This window comes from Ahaetulla prasina, chromosome 8 (genome assembly GCF_028640845.1).
Source record: "Ahaetulla prasina isolate Xishuangbanna chromosome 8, ASM2864084v1, whole genome shotgun sequence".
Taxonomy (NCBI): Eukaryota; Metazoa; Chordata; class Lepidosauria; order Squamata; family Colubridae; genus Ahaetulla; species Ahaetulla prasina.
In genome coordinates this window covers 11,479,881-11,497,538 of record NC_080546.1, presented here as the reverse complement: position 1 = coordinate 11,497,538, position 17,658 = coordinate 11,479,881, and the positions used below count along the sequence as shown (strand labels likewise).

Genomic DNA, 17,658 nt, shown 5'->3' with positions numbered 1-17,658 from the left:
CTCTTAGGAATGGGGTGAGGTCAATAGTAGATAGTCTTTGGTTAAAGCTTTGGGGATTTTGGGAAGAGACCACAGAGTCAGGTAGTGCATTCCAGGCATTAACAACTCTGTTACTAAAGTCATATTTTCTACAATCAAGATTGGAGCGGTTCACATTAAGTTTAAATCTATTGTGTGCTCGTGAATTGTTGTGATTGAAGCTGACGTAGTCTTCGACAGGAAGGACATTGTAGCAGATGATTTTATGAGTTATACTCAGGTCATGCCGAAGGCGGCGGAGTTCTAAATGTAAACCCAGGATTTCAAGTCTGGTGGCATAAGGTATTTTGTTGTGATCAGAGGAGCGGAGAACTCTTCTTGTAAAATATTTCTGGACACGCTCAATTGTATTAATGTCCGAAATGAGGTATGGGTTCCAGACAGGCGAGCTGTATTCGAGAATTGGTATAGCAAATGTTTTGTATGCTCTGGTCAGTAGTGTAATCTTTCTGGAGAAGAAGCTACGCAAGATTAAGTTTAGAACTTAAATTACAAAATTCCAAGTGTTTCTTCTAGCTCAAAGAATTCCTGTCCCCAGAACCTTCAAAACTTGCTTTCAGAAATTTATTTATTTATTTATTTATTATTTACATTTTTATTTTAAATTCTCCCCTTGCAACACAAACACCTTTGGGATGCTTTCAAATGTGTCCGGCAGCCATATTTATCCCTTCATTTATTAATACCGTCAGACTTTAAAACGAGACACTCCAGGCATCCTAACGTCTATCGCTAAATAAATCAGCACGATTCCCTGGGATTCCGCAAAATAGGAGCTTTTATTCTCACTTCGCTCCAAAACCAGTAAATATTTGCAAACCTGGTAATGTTGTGTGTTCCAAGCGTCCCAGCTGGGGCTGTTTAATAATCCTGTAGAGGAGATCGCTGGAGTCTCCACTCTGCTTCTTAGCTGACAGTTCCAAAGGGGTGATTTTTCTCACCGAGTTTTCGTCCAGGGTTAGCCCAGTGTTGACAGTGACGGACAAAGGAAATCGATCCTCTGGGGGAGCGGGGAGTGGAAATAAGAGGAAACATATAGAGTCAGATCCTAGATCCATCTTCTTTGTCACATGGTTTTTTTAAAATTTGCATTTATATCCTGCCCTTCTCCGAAGACTCAGGGCGGCTTACACTATGTTAGCAATAGTCTTCATCCTATTTGTATATTTATTTATTTATTTATTATTTATTTATTTATTTTATTAGATTTATAGACCGCCCTTCTCCCGAAGGACTCAGGGCGGTGTACAGCCAAGGTAAAAAAAAAACAATGTACAATTAAAAGTAAATTAAAAAACTTATTATACAGTGTGGCCGAAAATTAAAATGGTTAAAAATCTAAAAACCCCAATTTAAGACTTAAATAAAATTTAAAATTCAAAATCTAGACAATTTAAGAAAGCCCCGTGCGAACAAACAAATATGTTTTCAGTTTGCGGCGAAAGGTCCGAAGGTCAGGTATTTGGCGTAAACCAGGGGGAAGTTCATTCCAAAGAGTAGGAGCCCCCATAGAGAAGGATCTTCCCCTGGGGGCCGCCAGCCGACATTGCCTGGCGGACGGCACCCTGAGAAGTCCCTCTCTGTGTGAGTGTACGGGTCGGTGGGAGGCATAAGGTAACAGCAGGCGGTCCCGTAAGTAAGTATATTTATATACAAAGTCAACTTATTGCCCCCAACAATCTGGGTCCTCATTTTACCTACCTTATAAAGGATGGAAGGCTGAGTCAACCTTGGGCCTGGTGGGACTTGAACCTGCAGTAATTGCAGGCAGCTGCTGTTAATAACAGACTGTTTTACCAGTCTGAGCCACAGAGGTGGAAAAGTGGATGGATTTAGGAAGTTCACAAGTGTCAGCGGGAGGATCAAAGCCCATTTCCGTATTTGCTGTCTATGATTCAGGAAGTAGTATTTATAACAGAAAAACAGAGTTGGAAGGGAGGTCTCCTATCCAACACCCTACTCGATCAGGAGACACCCCCATGCCATTTCAGACAAACGGTTGTCCAATCTCTTCTTGAAAACCTCCAGTGATGAAGCACCCACAGCTTCTGGAGAGAAGCCATTCCCATTGGTTAATTGTTCTCACTGTCAGGAAATTCCTCCTTAGTTCTAGGTTGGTTCTCTCCTTGATTAGTTTCCATCCATCACTTTTTGTCCTGCCTTCAGGTGCTTTGGAGAATAGCTTGACTCCCTCTTCTTTTGGTAGCCACTGATGGCCCAACCCTCTGTGAACTTTGGAGAATATTTTAAAACCATCCACCTAGCTATCACTCCTACAACAATTAGCAGTGAATTTCATCATTTAGAATAGAATAACAGAGTTGGAAGGGACCTTGGAGGTCTTCTAGTCCAGCCCCCTGCTTAGGCAGGAAACCCTACACCACTTCAGACAAATGGTTATCCAACCTCTTCTTTCCTTGAGCCTCCGGGAGGGTGAAAACAGCCTCCCCCGAGCTCCGGAGGCACCCCAGAGGCTGGAAACAGGCCCACTTCTTGACTTCCAGAACTTCCGGAAGGCCCGTTTCTCACCTTCCCAAAGTCTCTGTGCGGGCCCTGCACTTACCTGGCATCCAAAACAGGCCACGTGGAGACTCCTGGGAGGGGCAGGTTCAACCAGTCCTTGCCCGGTTCGGTGAACGAGATGTAAAATTAGCATCCGGTTTGCCCAAACCGTTCCAAACTGGCTGAATCCCACCCGATTGTGTCCAATGTTACATTATTAACCAATGTCAATTACAGGACATTCCTGATTACAAGGAAAAACATTTTCTCTCTGCTGCTACAAAGCTAAACTCAATGTTTTACTTTACAATCATAATTTAAAGAGACCTTTTTCAGGTGAAAAATAATAAAGAGAGCAAACATAATTGTGCACCAATGTTTGTATTAGAAGCATTTTTCAAAAAATAATTGGGACACCTTTTTTTTTTTTTGCTAGACAATCGATTTTAGGTGACTAACTTAACCACTTAATTAACTTCTAATTTTCAAGTAACATAGTTTCCAAATGTGATCCATTTTTCAAGAAAGCCATAACAAGGGTGGATTTCTGTTGACTCCTCATTTAACACCTCAAGAGGAAATTCCCCTGAAATATAAACCTAATCAGTGGAATTCTATGACAAATTATATATTGTGGTGAACCGTGAATTGTAATATCAGAATAGCAATCTGTATCATTCAGGACGCAGAAGCGAAGATTCTCAACACTATCAAACCTCTATTATTCTAGTGCTAGTAATGTGCAGCCCCTAAATTGTTTTCCTAATTGATTCTAACCACCCTACTTCACAGCTGCAGGCTTTTCCAGAATTTCCTTGATTCTAGCTAATTAAAGCCCTCCTCTGTCTTGCTAAAGAAAAGAAAAGCTGTGACAAGATGGTTGGCTTACCTGTTACGTTGATTGAAAATTCCAAGTCTGCCAGTCTGTTTCTCTCTCCATCTGTCACATCAAAAACAAAAAAAAATGTCCCAACTGGTTCTCCTTTCTCGTGGCTGTATTTGACTTGTCCTGTTAGTAGAAGGGGGGAAAAATAGAATACTTAGAACATCTGCAAGGGTTCCCACGAATGCCCTAATTAAATCATGAGCTTCCAGCCAAGCTTCAAAAGAAATCCAGTCTAAGCTCTAATAAATAAGAGCTTCATGTCAGCACGTTCCAAGTGAAGTCAACTCTGACCCCATGTAATTTACGACCCAATCTTGACCCTATTTCCCCCTTCCCCCCAGGGTGTGTCATCAGTCACATTTGCCAATGGAGCCATTTCGCAGGTTGTAGAGATCACTCCCCTCCGGCTGCTGTGGGTAACCCTGGGAGACAGCCTTGAGAGAGATATGGCTGGAATGTGCTTTTGTTTTTGGCTGCCGTGCTGCTTTGCCATTTTCCCATCCCCTTTGCCTATGGCAAATCGAGAGCAGGCCAGGGATGCTTTGCGAGTTGACATTCGGCTCCCCTCACTTCCTGAAGGCGACCTGTATGTCAAGCTATCAAAATGCGAATTTCACCACGCATGGCTAGACTACCTGGGCTACCGAATGTCAAATGAGGGCACGGAGATCGACCCAAGCAAAGTACAAGCCGTTCTAGGCTAGCAGTTCCCTCGCACCCGCAGACAGCTGCAAAGCTTCCTAAGATTCGCAAATTTCTATAGGCAATTCATCCCCTCCTTCATGAAAATTGCCAAACCCATGATAGACCTCCTAAAGACAGGGGGACCAGGGACGAAATCCCGCCCAGGACAACCCCTACAGTGGGACCTAACCTGCCAAAAAGCATTTGAAACACTAAAAGAACTGTTTGCAAAGGAACCAGAGTGCAGCCCTCCCTGACCATCAAAGCCGAGACCCCAGCCCTAGCGACCAAAGCAAAAAGGGATGAGTATTGCAACAATGATGCAACAATTATGCTAATTGTGTTTTGCTGAAGTATGTAACCAAGTTCTCTGTGAGATGATAAACTCATCCAGAGATGCTGACATTGATGGTCCCTGGTGCTCCGCTGAACTCTTCTTTTGATGTTATCCTTCTACAAATCTATTTGCTATTTAACACACTCCTATTTTGCAGATGATTCAGCCTGTTCCATTCTGGACATAAACTGTTTCAACTCCTACCCTCAAAACAATGCTATAGTGCACAGTGCACCAGAACAACTAGACACAAGGCCAGTTTTTCCCCAAACGCCATCACTCTGCTAAACAAATAATTCCCTCAACACTGTCAAACTATTTGCTAAATCTGCCTTACTATTAATCTTCTCATCGTTCCCATCACCCATCTCCTTCCACTTATGACTGTATGACTGTAACTTTGTTGCTTGTATCCTTACGATTTATATTGATATTGATTGTTTCCTGATTGCTTATTTGTAGCCTATGACTATCATTAAGTGTTGTATCATTAAGTGTTAAATTTGTATCCTATGACTATCGTAAGTGTTGTACCTTGATGAAGGTATCTTTTCTTTTATGTACATTGAGAGCATATGCACCAGGACAAATTCCTTGTGTGTCCAATCACACTTGGCCAATAAAAAAAATTCTTTGTCCCATGGACTGTTGTCTTCATGGGAATGATCAACAAAAGGGGATATTTGAGTGAAACATGAATTCCGTTAGTTTTGAGATCCCTACTTATCACCTCTCAAAACCTCCAGTGTCAGAGCACCCACAACTTCTAGAGCCAAGCCGGTCCACTGATTAATGGGAAATTTCTCCTTCGTTCTAGATTGCTTCTCTCCTGGATTAGTTTCCATCCATTGCTTTGCGTCCTGCCTTCAGGTTGGGGTGAAATCCAGCAGGTTCTGACAGGTTCTGGAGAACCGGTAGCGGAAATTTTGAGCAGTTTGGAGAACCGGCAAATACCATCTCTGGCTAGCCCCAGAATGGGGTGGGAATGGAGATTTTGCAGTATCCTTTCCCCAGGAGTGGGGAGGGAATGGAGATTTTGCAGTATCCTTCCCCCAGGAGTGGGGTGAGAATGGAGATTTTGCAGTATCCTTCCCCCAGGAGTGGGGTGAGAATGGAGATTTTGCAGTATCCTTCCCCCAGGAGTGGGGTGAGAATGGAGATTTTACAGTATCCTTCCTGTGCCATGCCCAAGCCATGCCCATCAAGCCACACCATGCCCACCAAGCCACACCCACAGAACAGTAGTAAACTTTTTTGGATTTCACCATTGCTTCAGATGCCTTGGTTGATCCCCCCTTCTTTGGGCAGCCCCTCAAATATTGAAACAATGCTATCATGTCACCCCTTCTTTTAACTGAACTAGACATACCCAATTCCTGAAAAGCATCTCACCTTTGTTTATATCTGCCTGGGTGAAGCTTTTGGCTGGTCCCCGAGCGGAGATCTGCATCAAAGAATCTCTTTCATGCAGGTGCAACAATCCATAGGTTGGGTCCTTCTTCATGATGTATTTGATAGACAGGTCACCTGAATCAGGACCTGTGGCTCTTAAATGCTGGTTTGTAATGACTGCCACAGAGCCTAAAATGTGGAAACAAACAGACACATGTCTGTTAAATGTCTTGCTTAATTATTCTGGGAATGACAGCTTGCTTGCTCATTGATTGATTGATTGATTGATTGATTTCCTTCAAGTCAGTGTCAAACTCCTGGGGTTTGCCTGGATTAATCCCTGTGATTACCTTGACAAGATTTTAGAAGTAGGTGCCATATGGCTGGACCAGACTTTGCTATTTTCCCTCCCACAAAATCAGAGATAAATGAATCTCCCTTCTAAGGCATGTTTGGGAATATTTGTTCTCCAAACCAGAGAGATTGTCCGATATGACCTCCCACCTACTAACTTCTAGCCAGGTTTTTGTTCAACTCAGTTAAGAGGAAAGGTTTCCAATTCAATTTTGCTTGCCTGTTTGTTTGTTTTTTTCCCCTCATGGGGCCTTCTGAAATCACAGCCTCACAAAGCTGTCCCTGACACTGATTTGACACCTTGGCTGAAGGAAGACTTCGTTCGAGGCTTTTCGGTGCAAATGTTCATCCCGAAGTTTAGAAAAAAAATCAATGCAACCCTCCAATTTTGACAGGCTATGCAAAACGATGTTTTGCAAGCCACCCGATAGATCCCTTCCCCCACCCCACAAATACAATTCAATAAATACGTGGACCAAACGCCTGTGGAGAAAGGAAAGAACTAGAAATGCATTTGCTTCTTTCTGGAGAAGAAAAGGATAAAAGCTGATTTTTAAGTCACATACATTGGATGGTCTAAGGCTGTAATGGCGAACCTATGGCACATGTGCCCGAAGTGGCATGTTGCCTGGCACGCCAGCCGTCGCCCCAGCCCAGCTCCACTGCACATGGGCGCGCACTTCCCGCTGGCCAACTAATCTTCGGGTCTCTGCCGGGCATGGCGGGGAGTGAAGCACATGAAGGGAACACGTGTGCGCATGTGCAGGGTTGGGGTGCATGAGAGGGGGGGGGCTTGCATTGCATTTTGGGGGTTCAAATGCAGGCCCCCTTCCCGCACCCCGTTTTGGGCCTGGAAAGCCTCCTGCATCAACTTGGAAGCCAAAACGGGGAGTGGGGGCACTGCACAAGGCTCCCCCCTGCCCTGTTTTGAGCCTGGAAAGCCGCCTGCACCAACCTGGAAGCCAAAACGGGGAGTGGGGGCACTGCACAAGGCTCCCCCCTGCCCTGTTTTGAGCCTGGAAAGCCGCCTGCACCAACCTGGAAGCCAAAACGGGACGCAGGGGGCAGAGCGCACGTGCGGAGAATGCGCATGCATGCAAGGGGCGGGGGGCATGTGCGAGGGGTGCTCGCATTGCATTTTGGGGGTCCGGCCACGCACACATGCATTCGGCACCGAAAGGTTAACCACCATTGCTCTAAGGTCATGTGGCTAGGGAATTCTGGGAGTTGGAGTCCACACATCTTAAAGTTGCCAAGGTTAAGCAACATTGTTCAGTGACAAGCCATTCTTAACTAGAAATCATGAATGTCAATTGGTTGAAGTTCTCTATGTAATGCATCTGACTTTTGGAGGGAACTTTTGGAGGGAAAATACTCGTTAATGATTGGCTGGTGCCTCAGGCAGAATAGTATATAAGGAGAGCTTCTCCTATGGTTCATTTGCTGGGTTCACACCATACAATAAAGAGCTGTTGTTACACAAGACCTGACTCCTGCCTCCTCAATCGTCCAACACAACACTCCACCCTCAATTTTCGGTTAATTTCAATTATTTATAGTCTCGGGGAGTTCCCAGCTGACTTCCATAGAAACCATACCACACCGACTGCATCTGAGATCTCCAGATGGTGGGGACAATTTAGAACAATATGGGTGGGCTTCCAAGTGTGTTGACCAAGAAATATAAAAGCGGAAGGCCTGGCAGGAATCTTCAGGAAATTTGGATACGCAGGAATTTTAATAAGGGGGACTTCAGAAAATAGAATAGAATAGAATAGAATAGAATAGAATAGAATAGAATAGAATAGAATACAATAGAATAACAGAGTTGGAAGGGACCTTGGAGGTCATCTAGTCCAACCCCATGCTTAGGCAGGAAACTCTACCCCATTTCAGACAAATGGTTATCCATCATCTTCTTAAAAACTTCCAGTGTTGGAGCACTTACAACTTCTGGAGGAAAGTTGTTCCACTGATTAATTGTTCTAACTCCCAGGAACTTTCTCCTTAGTTCTTAGTTGCTTCTCTCCTTCATTAGTTTCCACCCGTTGCTTCTTGTCCTACCCTCAGGTGCTTTGGAGAATAGCTTGACTCCTTTTTCTTTGTGGCAACCCCTGAGATATTGGAAGGCTGCTATCATGTCTCCCCTAGTTAAACTAGACATAACCAGTTCTTGCAACCGTTTAACTAAGTTTAACTAAGAACTGCATGAAAAAGTATTTCTTCAGTTCCTTCATATGTTTTAGCCTCCAGTCCCCTAATCATCTCTGTTGCTCTTCTCTGCACTCTTTCTAGAGTCCCCACATGGTGACCAAAACTAGATGCAGGATTCCAAGTGTGGCCTTACCAAGGCATTAAAAAGCGGTATTAACACTTCACGTGATCTCGATATTGAAATCATATTCAGAATTGATTTACCAGCAAGGAGTTGTAGGCCTTTGTTCACGATTAATCTGGGAAGGTCCCTCCTTGGTGAGGCTACTGCAAACTCCACTTTCCCTGTCTCAGTGTGGAGGCCATCTGAGAGTGAAAATTGGAACTCGTCCCTTTGGGCTACCAAACTGTTCAATTTATAAACGATCAGTTCCTCCAGGACCTCCTGGTAGGTGAAAGTGGATCCCTCCGAGAGAGCTTGTCCATTCTCCAGAGAATGCTGAGGAGATTCCCTTCGGTACAGGTATCCTGAGAGTAAGTCAAGAATTATGAGTTAGTTCCTCACAGATGGTTTTCTCTCTGTTGCATTAATATCTTAAACCGATTCCAGAGGTGGTATTTAGCTGGCTCAGACCAGTTCGGGCGAACTGGTAGCAGTAACTGCGGGTGGTCCCGCTCCTGCCCCGGTGTAATACCGTCCTATTTAGCCACTTTTTTGAGGCCGGTCACATGCATGGAAGGTGCACATTGTTGTGTCTCGTCCAATCTCACCACAGCCGGGGCCTTCTTATCTGCTTCCGAACACGGAGGAATGTCCTAGTATGCCTCCCGGTCCCAGCCCTGGCTCCATGCCCAGACAGGCTGAAGAGGAGGAAGTATCTCCAGCCCCCAGCTCTGGCTCCATGCCCAGGCAAACGGAGCAACTAGACCCCTCCCCCTCGTCCACAGCATGTGAGCCTGAGGGACGTCTATTACCAACAGCTGCCGACTGGAGTGACCCTCGCATCAGAAGACTTGATAGGCGGAGGCAACAGAAGGAAGGGAGGGGCAGACCTGGATAAGTGCTGAGTCATGGAGCCACACCCCATGGCCTATATAAAGGACCTGCTTTCTGGCATTCTCTGAGTCAGGCAAAGTCTAAACATATCTTGCTGAAGTCACTTTCTGGTCTCCTGCCTGCCCTGAGGACTTTGCTAGGACTTTGGCAGAGCTGCAGAGGCAAGCCTGATTCGGATTTCCCTGACCCGGCCGTCAGCGGAGGAGTGGGACACGACACACATGTGAGCAAACCGCATGCGTGGACGGCCATGTACATACGCAGAGGTCACGTGCACGAAACGAGCATGCGCGCACTGGGCAAACCGGTGGTAAGAATATGTGAAACCCACCGCTGTTCAACTGCTAACATACTTATTCTTCACAGTATCTTTTCTGAGCGTTTAGAACCCTTTACCACAGAATAAGAACAGTGGCAATATCAGGAATGCACAACTGTAGATAGTCCTCGATTTACAACAGTTCATTTAGTGACCGCTCAAAGTTACAACAGCACTGAAAAAAAGTGGCTTCGGAGCGTTTTTTCACACTGATGCCCGTTGTAGCATCTCCCTGGTCATGTGATCAAAATTCAGATGCTTGGCAACTCGCTTATTATTTATGACGGTTGCATGTCCCCCGAGGTCATGGGATCACCTTTTGTGATCTTTTTTTATTTTATTTATTTATTTATTTTTTGATCTTCTGACAATCAAAGTCAAAGTTTCACAATAATTGTGTTATGAGCTCTGGTGGCGCAGTGGTTAGAATGCAGTACTGCAGGCTACTTCTGCTGACTGCCTGCAGTTTGGCAGTTCAAATCTCACCAGGCTCAAGGTTGACTCAGCCTTCCATCCTTCCGAAGTCGGTAGAATGAGGACCCAGATTGTTATGGGGACAACCTGCTGACTCTGTAAACCTCTTAAAGAGGGCTGTGAAAGTGTAAGTGCTATCGCTATTAATTTAACGACTGCAGTGAGTTGGTTAACAACTGTGGCAAGAGAGGTCGTAAAATGAGGCAAAACTCACTGAGCAAATGTCTCACTTAGCAACATAAATTTTGGGCTTAATTGTGGTCATATGTCAAGGGCTGCCTGGATCTTTTGCTGTAATACATACTGTATTAAAAAACCCCACTAACAGGAGATTTCTATATACTGCATTTTTTGGAGTATAAGACGCACTTTAGTTTTTTGGGAGAAAAATAAGAAAACAGCTGATTGGCAGGTGGATCAGCCTCCCGGAATAAGCTCTGTGCCTTGGTTTTTGTTTTTTGCCTTTTTTTCTGCCTCTGAAACTTCTGAAACTCAGTGTTGTGTCTTGTCCGCTCTCACCGCAGCCGGGGTCTGCTTATCTGCTCCCGAACACGGAGGAATGTATGCCTCCCGGCCCCAGTCCTGGCTCCATGCCCAGACAAGCTGTAGAGGAGGGGGCACCTCCCGGTCCCAGCCCTGGCTCCATGCCCAAGCAGGCTGCAGAGGAGAGAGCATCCCCCGGCCCCAGCCCTGGCTCCATGCCCAGGCAAACGGAGCAGCTAGACCCCTCCCCCTCCTCCACAGCATGTGAGCCTGAGGAAAGTTTACTTCCAACAGCTGCTGATTGGAGTGACCCTCGCATCAGAAGACTGGATAGGCGGAGGCAACAGAAGGAAGGGAGGGGCAGGCCTTAATGAGTGCTGAGTCATGGAGCCACACCCCATGGCCTATATAAAGGATCTGCTTTCTGGCAGTCTCTGAGTCAGGCAAAGTCGAACTTATCTTGCTGAAGTCACTTACTGGTCTCCTGTCTGCTCTGAGGACTTTGCTAGGACTTTGGGCAGAGCTGCAGAGGCAAGCCTGATTCGGATTTCCCTGACTCGGCCGTCAGCGGAGGAGTGGGACACGACACTCTGCCTCTAAAAGCCTCCAAAACAGCTTCAGAAAAAAATCCTCTGAAGCTCTGTTTGGGGGCTTCTTTTCTGAAGCTTCGTTTCTGATGCTTTTTTCAACTTCTGAAACCTTCCTTTGAGAAGCTGGGTGGGGCTACATTCGGAGTATAAGACGCACCCAGATTTTCACCCTCTTTTTGGGGGGAAAAAGGTGTGTCTTATACTCCGAAAAATACCGTAAATCTAATTGCTAGTGCTATTTCTTCAGCGTTACTACAATAATATGTCTCACCATGAACGGGTGCGTTGGTTACCATGAAAACCAGAAGGTCATTAGGAGTGTCCAAGTCCCTTAGCTTCAAGGAGGAATTCCGAATCACGACTGCCGTGTTTTCATGCACGCTGATAGGGCTCACCTTTACCTGAGGTGGCTCATCATTCAGGCGCTACAAAGAACAGAAGGAAAATCACAAGGAGAAAAATTAAGTTCAACAACCGGCTCTTGAAACGGAAAAGGAAAGGCCACGAGAAGCTACGAAATCCTAGAAAATAAGATTATGGAAATATAAGAGTCATGTGGCTGTAGTTCAAGATTCATAATAATGTTGAATACATTTTTGAACCAAAATCTAACTGAAAGCATTTCAAGCATCAAGGTATTTCATGAAATAAACCAGAAACCTGAATTTGTATTCTCCTGGTAGACATTGTGTATTTGCATTAATCAGGGATGGGCTTCAAAATTTTTAGCAAGGGGTTCTCTGCCCGGTTGTTGGGTGGCCGTGGCCTAGTCGACCCCCTGCACCACCCGGGGGGGGGGATTTTTGCCCTCCCCGGGCTCTGGAGGCTTTCTTTGAGCCTCCAGGAGGGCAAAAACAGCCTCCTCAGGCTCCGGAGGTCCTCGTTTCTGGCTTTCGTGAACTTCCTGTAGGCCCATTTTTTGCCCTCCCTGAGCCTCCCTGCACTTATCAGCATCCAAAACAGGCCGCATGGGGATTCCTGGGAGGGGTGGGGCAGAGTGGGCAGGGCCATCCAGGAGTGGGATTTGGGGGTTCTCCGAACTGCACAGAATCTTAGCTAGAGGGTCTCCCGAACCCCTGGGAACCCCCAGCAGCCCATTCCTGGCATTAATGTGTACAAAAATATGATCACTACAGGTTAATGTGGTTGTGTATGGTATGTATGTATAGATGCATGTGTGTGTGTGTATAGACAGATAGACAGATATAATGGATGAAGAAAGAAAAGAGAGCTAGAAAGAGAATGAAGAAGAAAGAAGAGGAGGAAGGAAGGAAGGAAGGAAGGAAGGAAGGAAGGAAGGAAGGAAGGAAGGAAGGAAGGAAGGAAGGAAGGAGAGAATAGATAGATAGATAGATAGATAGATAGATAGATAGATAGATAGATAGATAGATAGATAGATAGATAGTGTGTGTGTGTGAGAGAGAGAGAGAGAAAGTGAGAGAGAGGGAGGGAATGTGTGTGTGTGAGAGAGAGAGAGTGGGAGGGAGGGAGGGAGAGAGAGAAAGAGGGAGAGAGAGGGAAGATATGTGTGTATGTGAGAGAGAGAGGGAGAGATAAAGAGTGAGTGTGTGAGAGAGAGAGGGAGGGAGGGAAGGAGGGAGAGAATGTGTGTGTGTGAGAGAGAGAGGGAGGGAGAGAGAAAGAGTGAGAGAGAGGGAAGGAACGTCTGTGTGTGAGAGAGAGAGGGGGAAGGAAGAAAGAAGGAGAGAGAAAGAGTGAGAGACAATGAGAGAATGTCTGTGTGTGTGAGAGAGAAGGAGGGAAGGAAAGAGAGAAAGAGGGAGAGAGAGTGTGTAAGAAGAGAGGAGGGGGGAGAGAGAGAGAGAGGAAGACTTGATTCACATTAAGTCCTGATGTGATTTGCTAAGTTCAACTTCTTGACTTCTTGACAATTAATCGGCCTCAATAACAATTGTAGTTTGTGCTTTAGATTAGGTGTAAACGGAGTCATTTTTGCCTTGCACAACAAACAAAGCATAGCTTAGCAATTTGCTTGAACCCAGAGATTATTTCTGTTATCACAACAGTTTACAAACGAAAAAACTAGGTGGTGAATTCAATTACCTTAATAGTAATGTTGACACTGCTGATTTCTGATTGGCTGAAGCCATCACTGATATAAAAACCAAAGCTGTCCATCGACGGTTCAATACTTTCATGGACATTCTGAAAATAATAAATACGGTTCTCCAACACATCTTGAAGTGAGAAAGAAAAATCAGAACTTTCGGCGTTTCCAAAACCAAGCCGTCTGCCTGCAAGGAAAGTGGTATTTATATGGAAAGTGTGGGGTTTTTTTCTCCTCTTTTAAAAATTATTTTGATTTTTTCTTAAAGCAGGAACAATAACTTGATTCTTTGCCGAGTTTTTGCATACATAGCAAATCAAGAATTTTATTATTTATCGCATTTGTTTGCCGCCCATCTCATTTTGATTTTATTAAGCTTATCGTGATGATGTCAAACACAAATAAAAATAAAGGTTATAGGGGATAAAAATGGGAAAGAGAAGTGTAGGGGAAAGGGGGGAAAAAGTATCGACTTCCAGCCTTTTTCAGCACAGTAAGGTACAAAACAGAATTAAAGCCTCAACTTTTTACTTTGCCAACTCAAGAAGTAGTAGCCATTTCTGTAAAAAAACAAACTAGATTAAACAACAAAATCAAGAATTTGTTTTTTCCTGCCTTGAGCACAAAGTCCAGAAGTGGTTTCCAAATAGAAAACAATTTCTAATTAAACAATCTCTAATTAAAAGAGTCAATTATGCCATCACTGCTAGTTCAATCACTTACTCCAACAATTCTTCCACTATGCAGAAAAAACAGTGGCTACCAACCTGCCTTCCATTGAGGACCTGTATACTGCACGAATCAAAAAGAGGGCCGTGAAAATATTTACAGATCCCTCGCATCCTGGACATAAACTGTTTCAACTCCTACCCTCAAAACGACGCTATAGAGCACTGCACACCAGAACAACTAGACACAACAGCAGTTTCTTCCCCGAAGGCCATCACTCTGCTAAACAAATAATTCCCTCAACACTGTCAAACTATTTACTAAATCTGCACTACTATTAATCTTCTCATCGTTTCCATCACCCATCTTCTCCCACTTATGACTGTAACTTTGTTGCTTGTATCCTTACAATTTATACTGATATTGATTGTTTCCTGATTGCTTATTTGTAGCCTATGATTATCATTAAATGTATCATTAGGTGTTAAATTTGTACCCTATGACTATCATTAAGTGTTGTAAGTATTGTACCTTGATGAACGTATCTTTTCTTTTATGTACATTGAGAGCATATGCACCAAGACAAATTCCTTGTGTGTCCAATCACACTTGGCCAATAAAGAAGTCTATTCTATTCTATTCTATATGACATTCCAACCTTTCCATTCCTGTCTGTACAGAATTGTCACTGCAGTCATGTTTTTGCATATATAGCGAACAGTATTTCACAGCAACATACAGGTAGTTCTCAACCTACAACCCCCTTCATTTAGTGACGGTTTGAACAACGGCACGGAAAAATATGACTTATGACCAGATCTCACACTTACAACTGTTGCAGCATCCCCATGATCGAAATTGAGTGTGTGACAACTGGTATGTATTTATAATGGTTGCAGCATACCGTGGTCACGTGATCACAATTTGTGACCTTCCCAGCCAGCTTCTGACGAGCCAAATTAATGGAGGAAGCCAGATTTGCTTATATGACTGTGCGATTTACTTAACAACTGCAGCGGTCTGCTTAACGACGGTGGCAAAAATGGTCGTGAAATGGGGCAAAGCTCACTGAACAAGCTTCGTGGCTTAGCAATGGAAAAATCCATTGGAGTTGTAAGTCGAGGACCGTATGAAATCGCACCTTACCTGTCCTGGTGTTTTCAATGTACCCGTATTTTGGAGGACTTGTGATTTTTACAACCAGGCCTTCTTCAGCAAGGCCCCCTTCCAGGCCAAGGGTGTGGTGAGGCTGAAGTGGTGTTCGCCCCCCTTCTTCTACCTGGACACAAAAACAACATTCTGTCCTATCTGGAAATTTGATTTTGAGCATTACTTAATTTTACCTCCTTATCTCTTAACAGTTGTGATCTGAAATACTTCGTATGGGGTCATCCCCGTAATATATAATAGCAACAGCAATTAGACTTATATACCGCTTCACAGTGGTTTACAGCCCTCTCTAGGCGGTTTACAGAGTCAGCCTCTTGCCCCCAACAATCTGGGTCCTCATTTTATCCACCTCAGAAGGATGGAAGGCTGAGTCAAACCTTGAGCCTGGTGAGGTTTGAACTGTTAAATTGCAGGCAGACAGCAGAAGTAGATATGGGAGTGAAAATGGACCGTGGGGGGGCACGCCGCATCCCTCCTGTGCCCCGTTTTGGACCTAGGAGGCCTCCCTGCACTTACCTGGGAACCAAAATGGGGGGTGTGGGGACTCCTGGAAGGGGCCAGGCGGGGCCAGCCAGCAATTTAACTACCGGTTCACCTGAACTGGCCCTAACCAGCTGAATTCCACCACTGCTGTAAGCCATGAACATCCTTGTTTCTGGAACCTGCTACAGCCTTCCAAATTTGCCCATTGATGGATTTCTATCAATTTCTAGCAGATCAGCAAAGAAATGAGGTCCATCACAACAGATTTAGCACATCTAAAGTTGTTCCCCACCCTTGCAAAACACCTAGAAAACTCTTACCATTCCCCTCCCCCCCAAAGATCAGAAAATAGGTAAGCCAATTTGCTCAATAGCATGAGGTCGCTGATCATCTCTACAAAATTATAAGAAGTGACCTGTGAGTGTAGGTTACCCAAAAGTTGTATTTTCCTAGGGAATACTGTTCTGGTGCAAATAAATAATAATAATCTGGCGTAGCCTAAGCATAAAGCACATTTCCTAAATATTGAAAGTTTGGGAGTCCCATAAGACAGTCTTCAGAATCTGGCAAATTTGTCGCAGCTGAAACTAGCTCTCTGATATTTCAGCATAAACTTTATTTTTATGGGATGTGACACAATGACCTTGTTAGTCTCCATGACACCCTGGATTTCAATTATCTTCCTTTTCCACCGAATGCTACTCCCAATTCACAGGTTTTCACAACTTTGAATACAGGTGAACCTCAACTTACATTGGTCACTAAATGAACTTAGATTCCTTTAGTGACCATTTGAATTTACAACGGCACTGAACAAAAAGACTTATGACTGTTTTTCACACTTACAACCGTTGCAACATCCCCATGGTCATATGATCAAAATTCAGATCCTTGGCAACTGGCACGTTCCGTATTTTTTGGATTATAAAATGCATTTTTTTGTCTCCCAAAAGGGAGTGACAATGTCTGTGCGTCTTATAGATCAAATATTACTGAAGCCCCGTCATTTTTTCACAAAAAATGGGCCAAAAAAAGCCTCAAAAACGGGCCAGAAAAAGCCTCAAAAACGGGCCAGAAAAAGCCTCAAAAACGGGCCGAAAAAAGGCTAGAAAAGGCCTGAAAAAAGGGCTGAAAATGGGGCGTATGAAGGCCAAAATCTTTGTTGTTGTTGTTTTCCTCTTCTAAATGTCTGTGCGTCTTATAGACCAAATATTGCCAAAGCCCCACCATTTTTTCCCAAAAAAGGACCAAAAAAAAAAAAGGCTCAAAAATGGGCTGAAAAAAGCCAGAAAAAGCCCAAAAAAAGACCCTGAAAAAAGAACTGAAAATGGGGCGTGGGGACTCCTGGAAGGGGCCAGGCGGGGCCAGCCAGCAATTTAACTACCGGTTCACCCGAACTGGCCCTAACCAGCTGAATTCCACCACTGCTGTAAGCCATGAACATCCTTGTTTCTGGAACCTGCTACAGCCTTCCAAATTTGCTCATTGATGGATTTCTATCAATTTCTAGCAGATCAGCAAAGAAATGAGGTCCATCACAACAGATTTAGCACATCTAAAGTTGTTCCCCACCCTTGCAAAACACCTAGAAAACTCTTACCATTCCCCTCCCCCCCAAAGATCAGAAAATAGGTAAGCCAATTTGCTCAATAGCATGAGGTCGCTGATCATCTCTACAAAATTATAAGAAGTGACCTGTGAGTGTAGGTTACCCAAAAGTTGTATTTTCCTAGGGAATACTGTTCTGGTGCAAATAAATAATAATAATCTGGCGTAGCCTAAGCATAAAGCACATTTCCTAAATATTGAAAGTTTGGGAGTCCCATAAGACAGTCTTCAGAATCTGGCAAATTTGTCGCAGCTGAAACTAGCTCTCTGATATTTCAGCATAAACTTTATTTTTATGGGATGTGACACAATGACCTTGTTAGTCTCCATGGCACCCTGGATTTCAATTATCTTCCTTTTCCACCGAATGCTACTCCCAATTCACAGGT

General features: G+C 44.3%; 1 protein-coding gene across 1 annotated transcript in view; it reads right to left on the bottom strand.

Annotated features, from left to right (window-relative positions):
• The window catches only part of FRAS1 (Fraser extracellular matrix complex subunit 1), a 548,508-nt gene that overhangs the window by 94,197 nt on the left and 436,653 nt on the right, over nucleotides 1–17,658 (bottom strand). The window contains exons 40-46 of the mRNA XM_058193082.1: nucleotides 15,155–15,287; nucleotides 13,336–13,526; nucleotides 11,543–11,696; nucleotides 8,613–8,876; nucleotides 5,841–6,029; nucleotides 3,431–3,550; nucleotides 860–1,039 (exon numbers count right to left, since the gene is read on the bottom strand). Coding sequence (XP_058049065.1) covers nucleotides 860–1,039; nucleotides 3,431–3,550; nucleotides 5,841–6,029; nucleotides 8,613–8,876; nucleotides 11,543–11,696; nucleotides 13,336–13,526; nucleotides 15,155–15,287 — 1,231 coding nt within the window. The remainder of the gene's footprint in view (nucleotides 1–859; nucleotides 1,040–3,430; nucleotides 3,551–5,840; nucleotides 6,030–8,612; nucleotides 8,877–11,542; nucleotides 11,697–13,335; nucleotides 13,527–15,154; nucleotides 15,288–17,658) is intronic.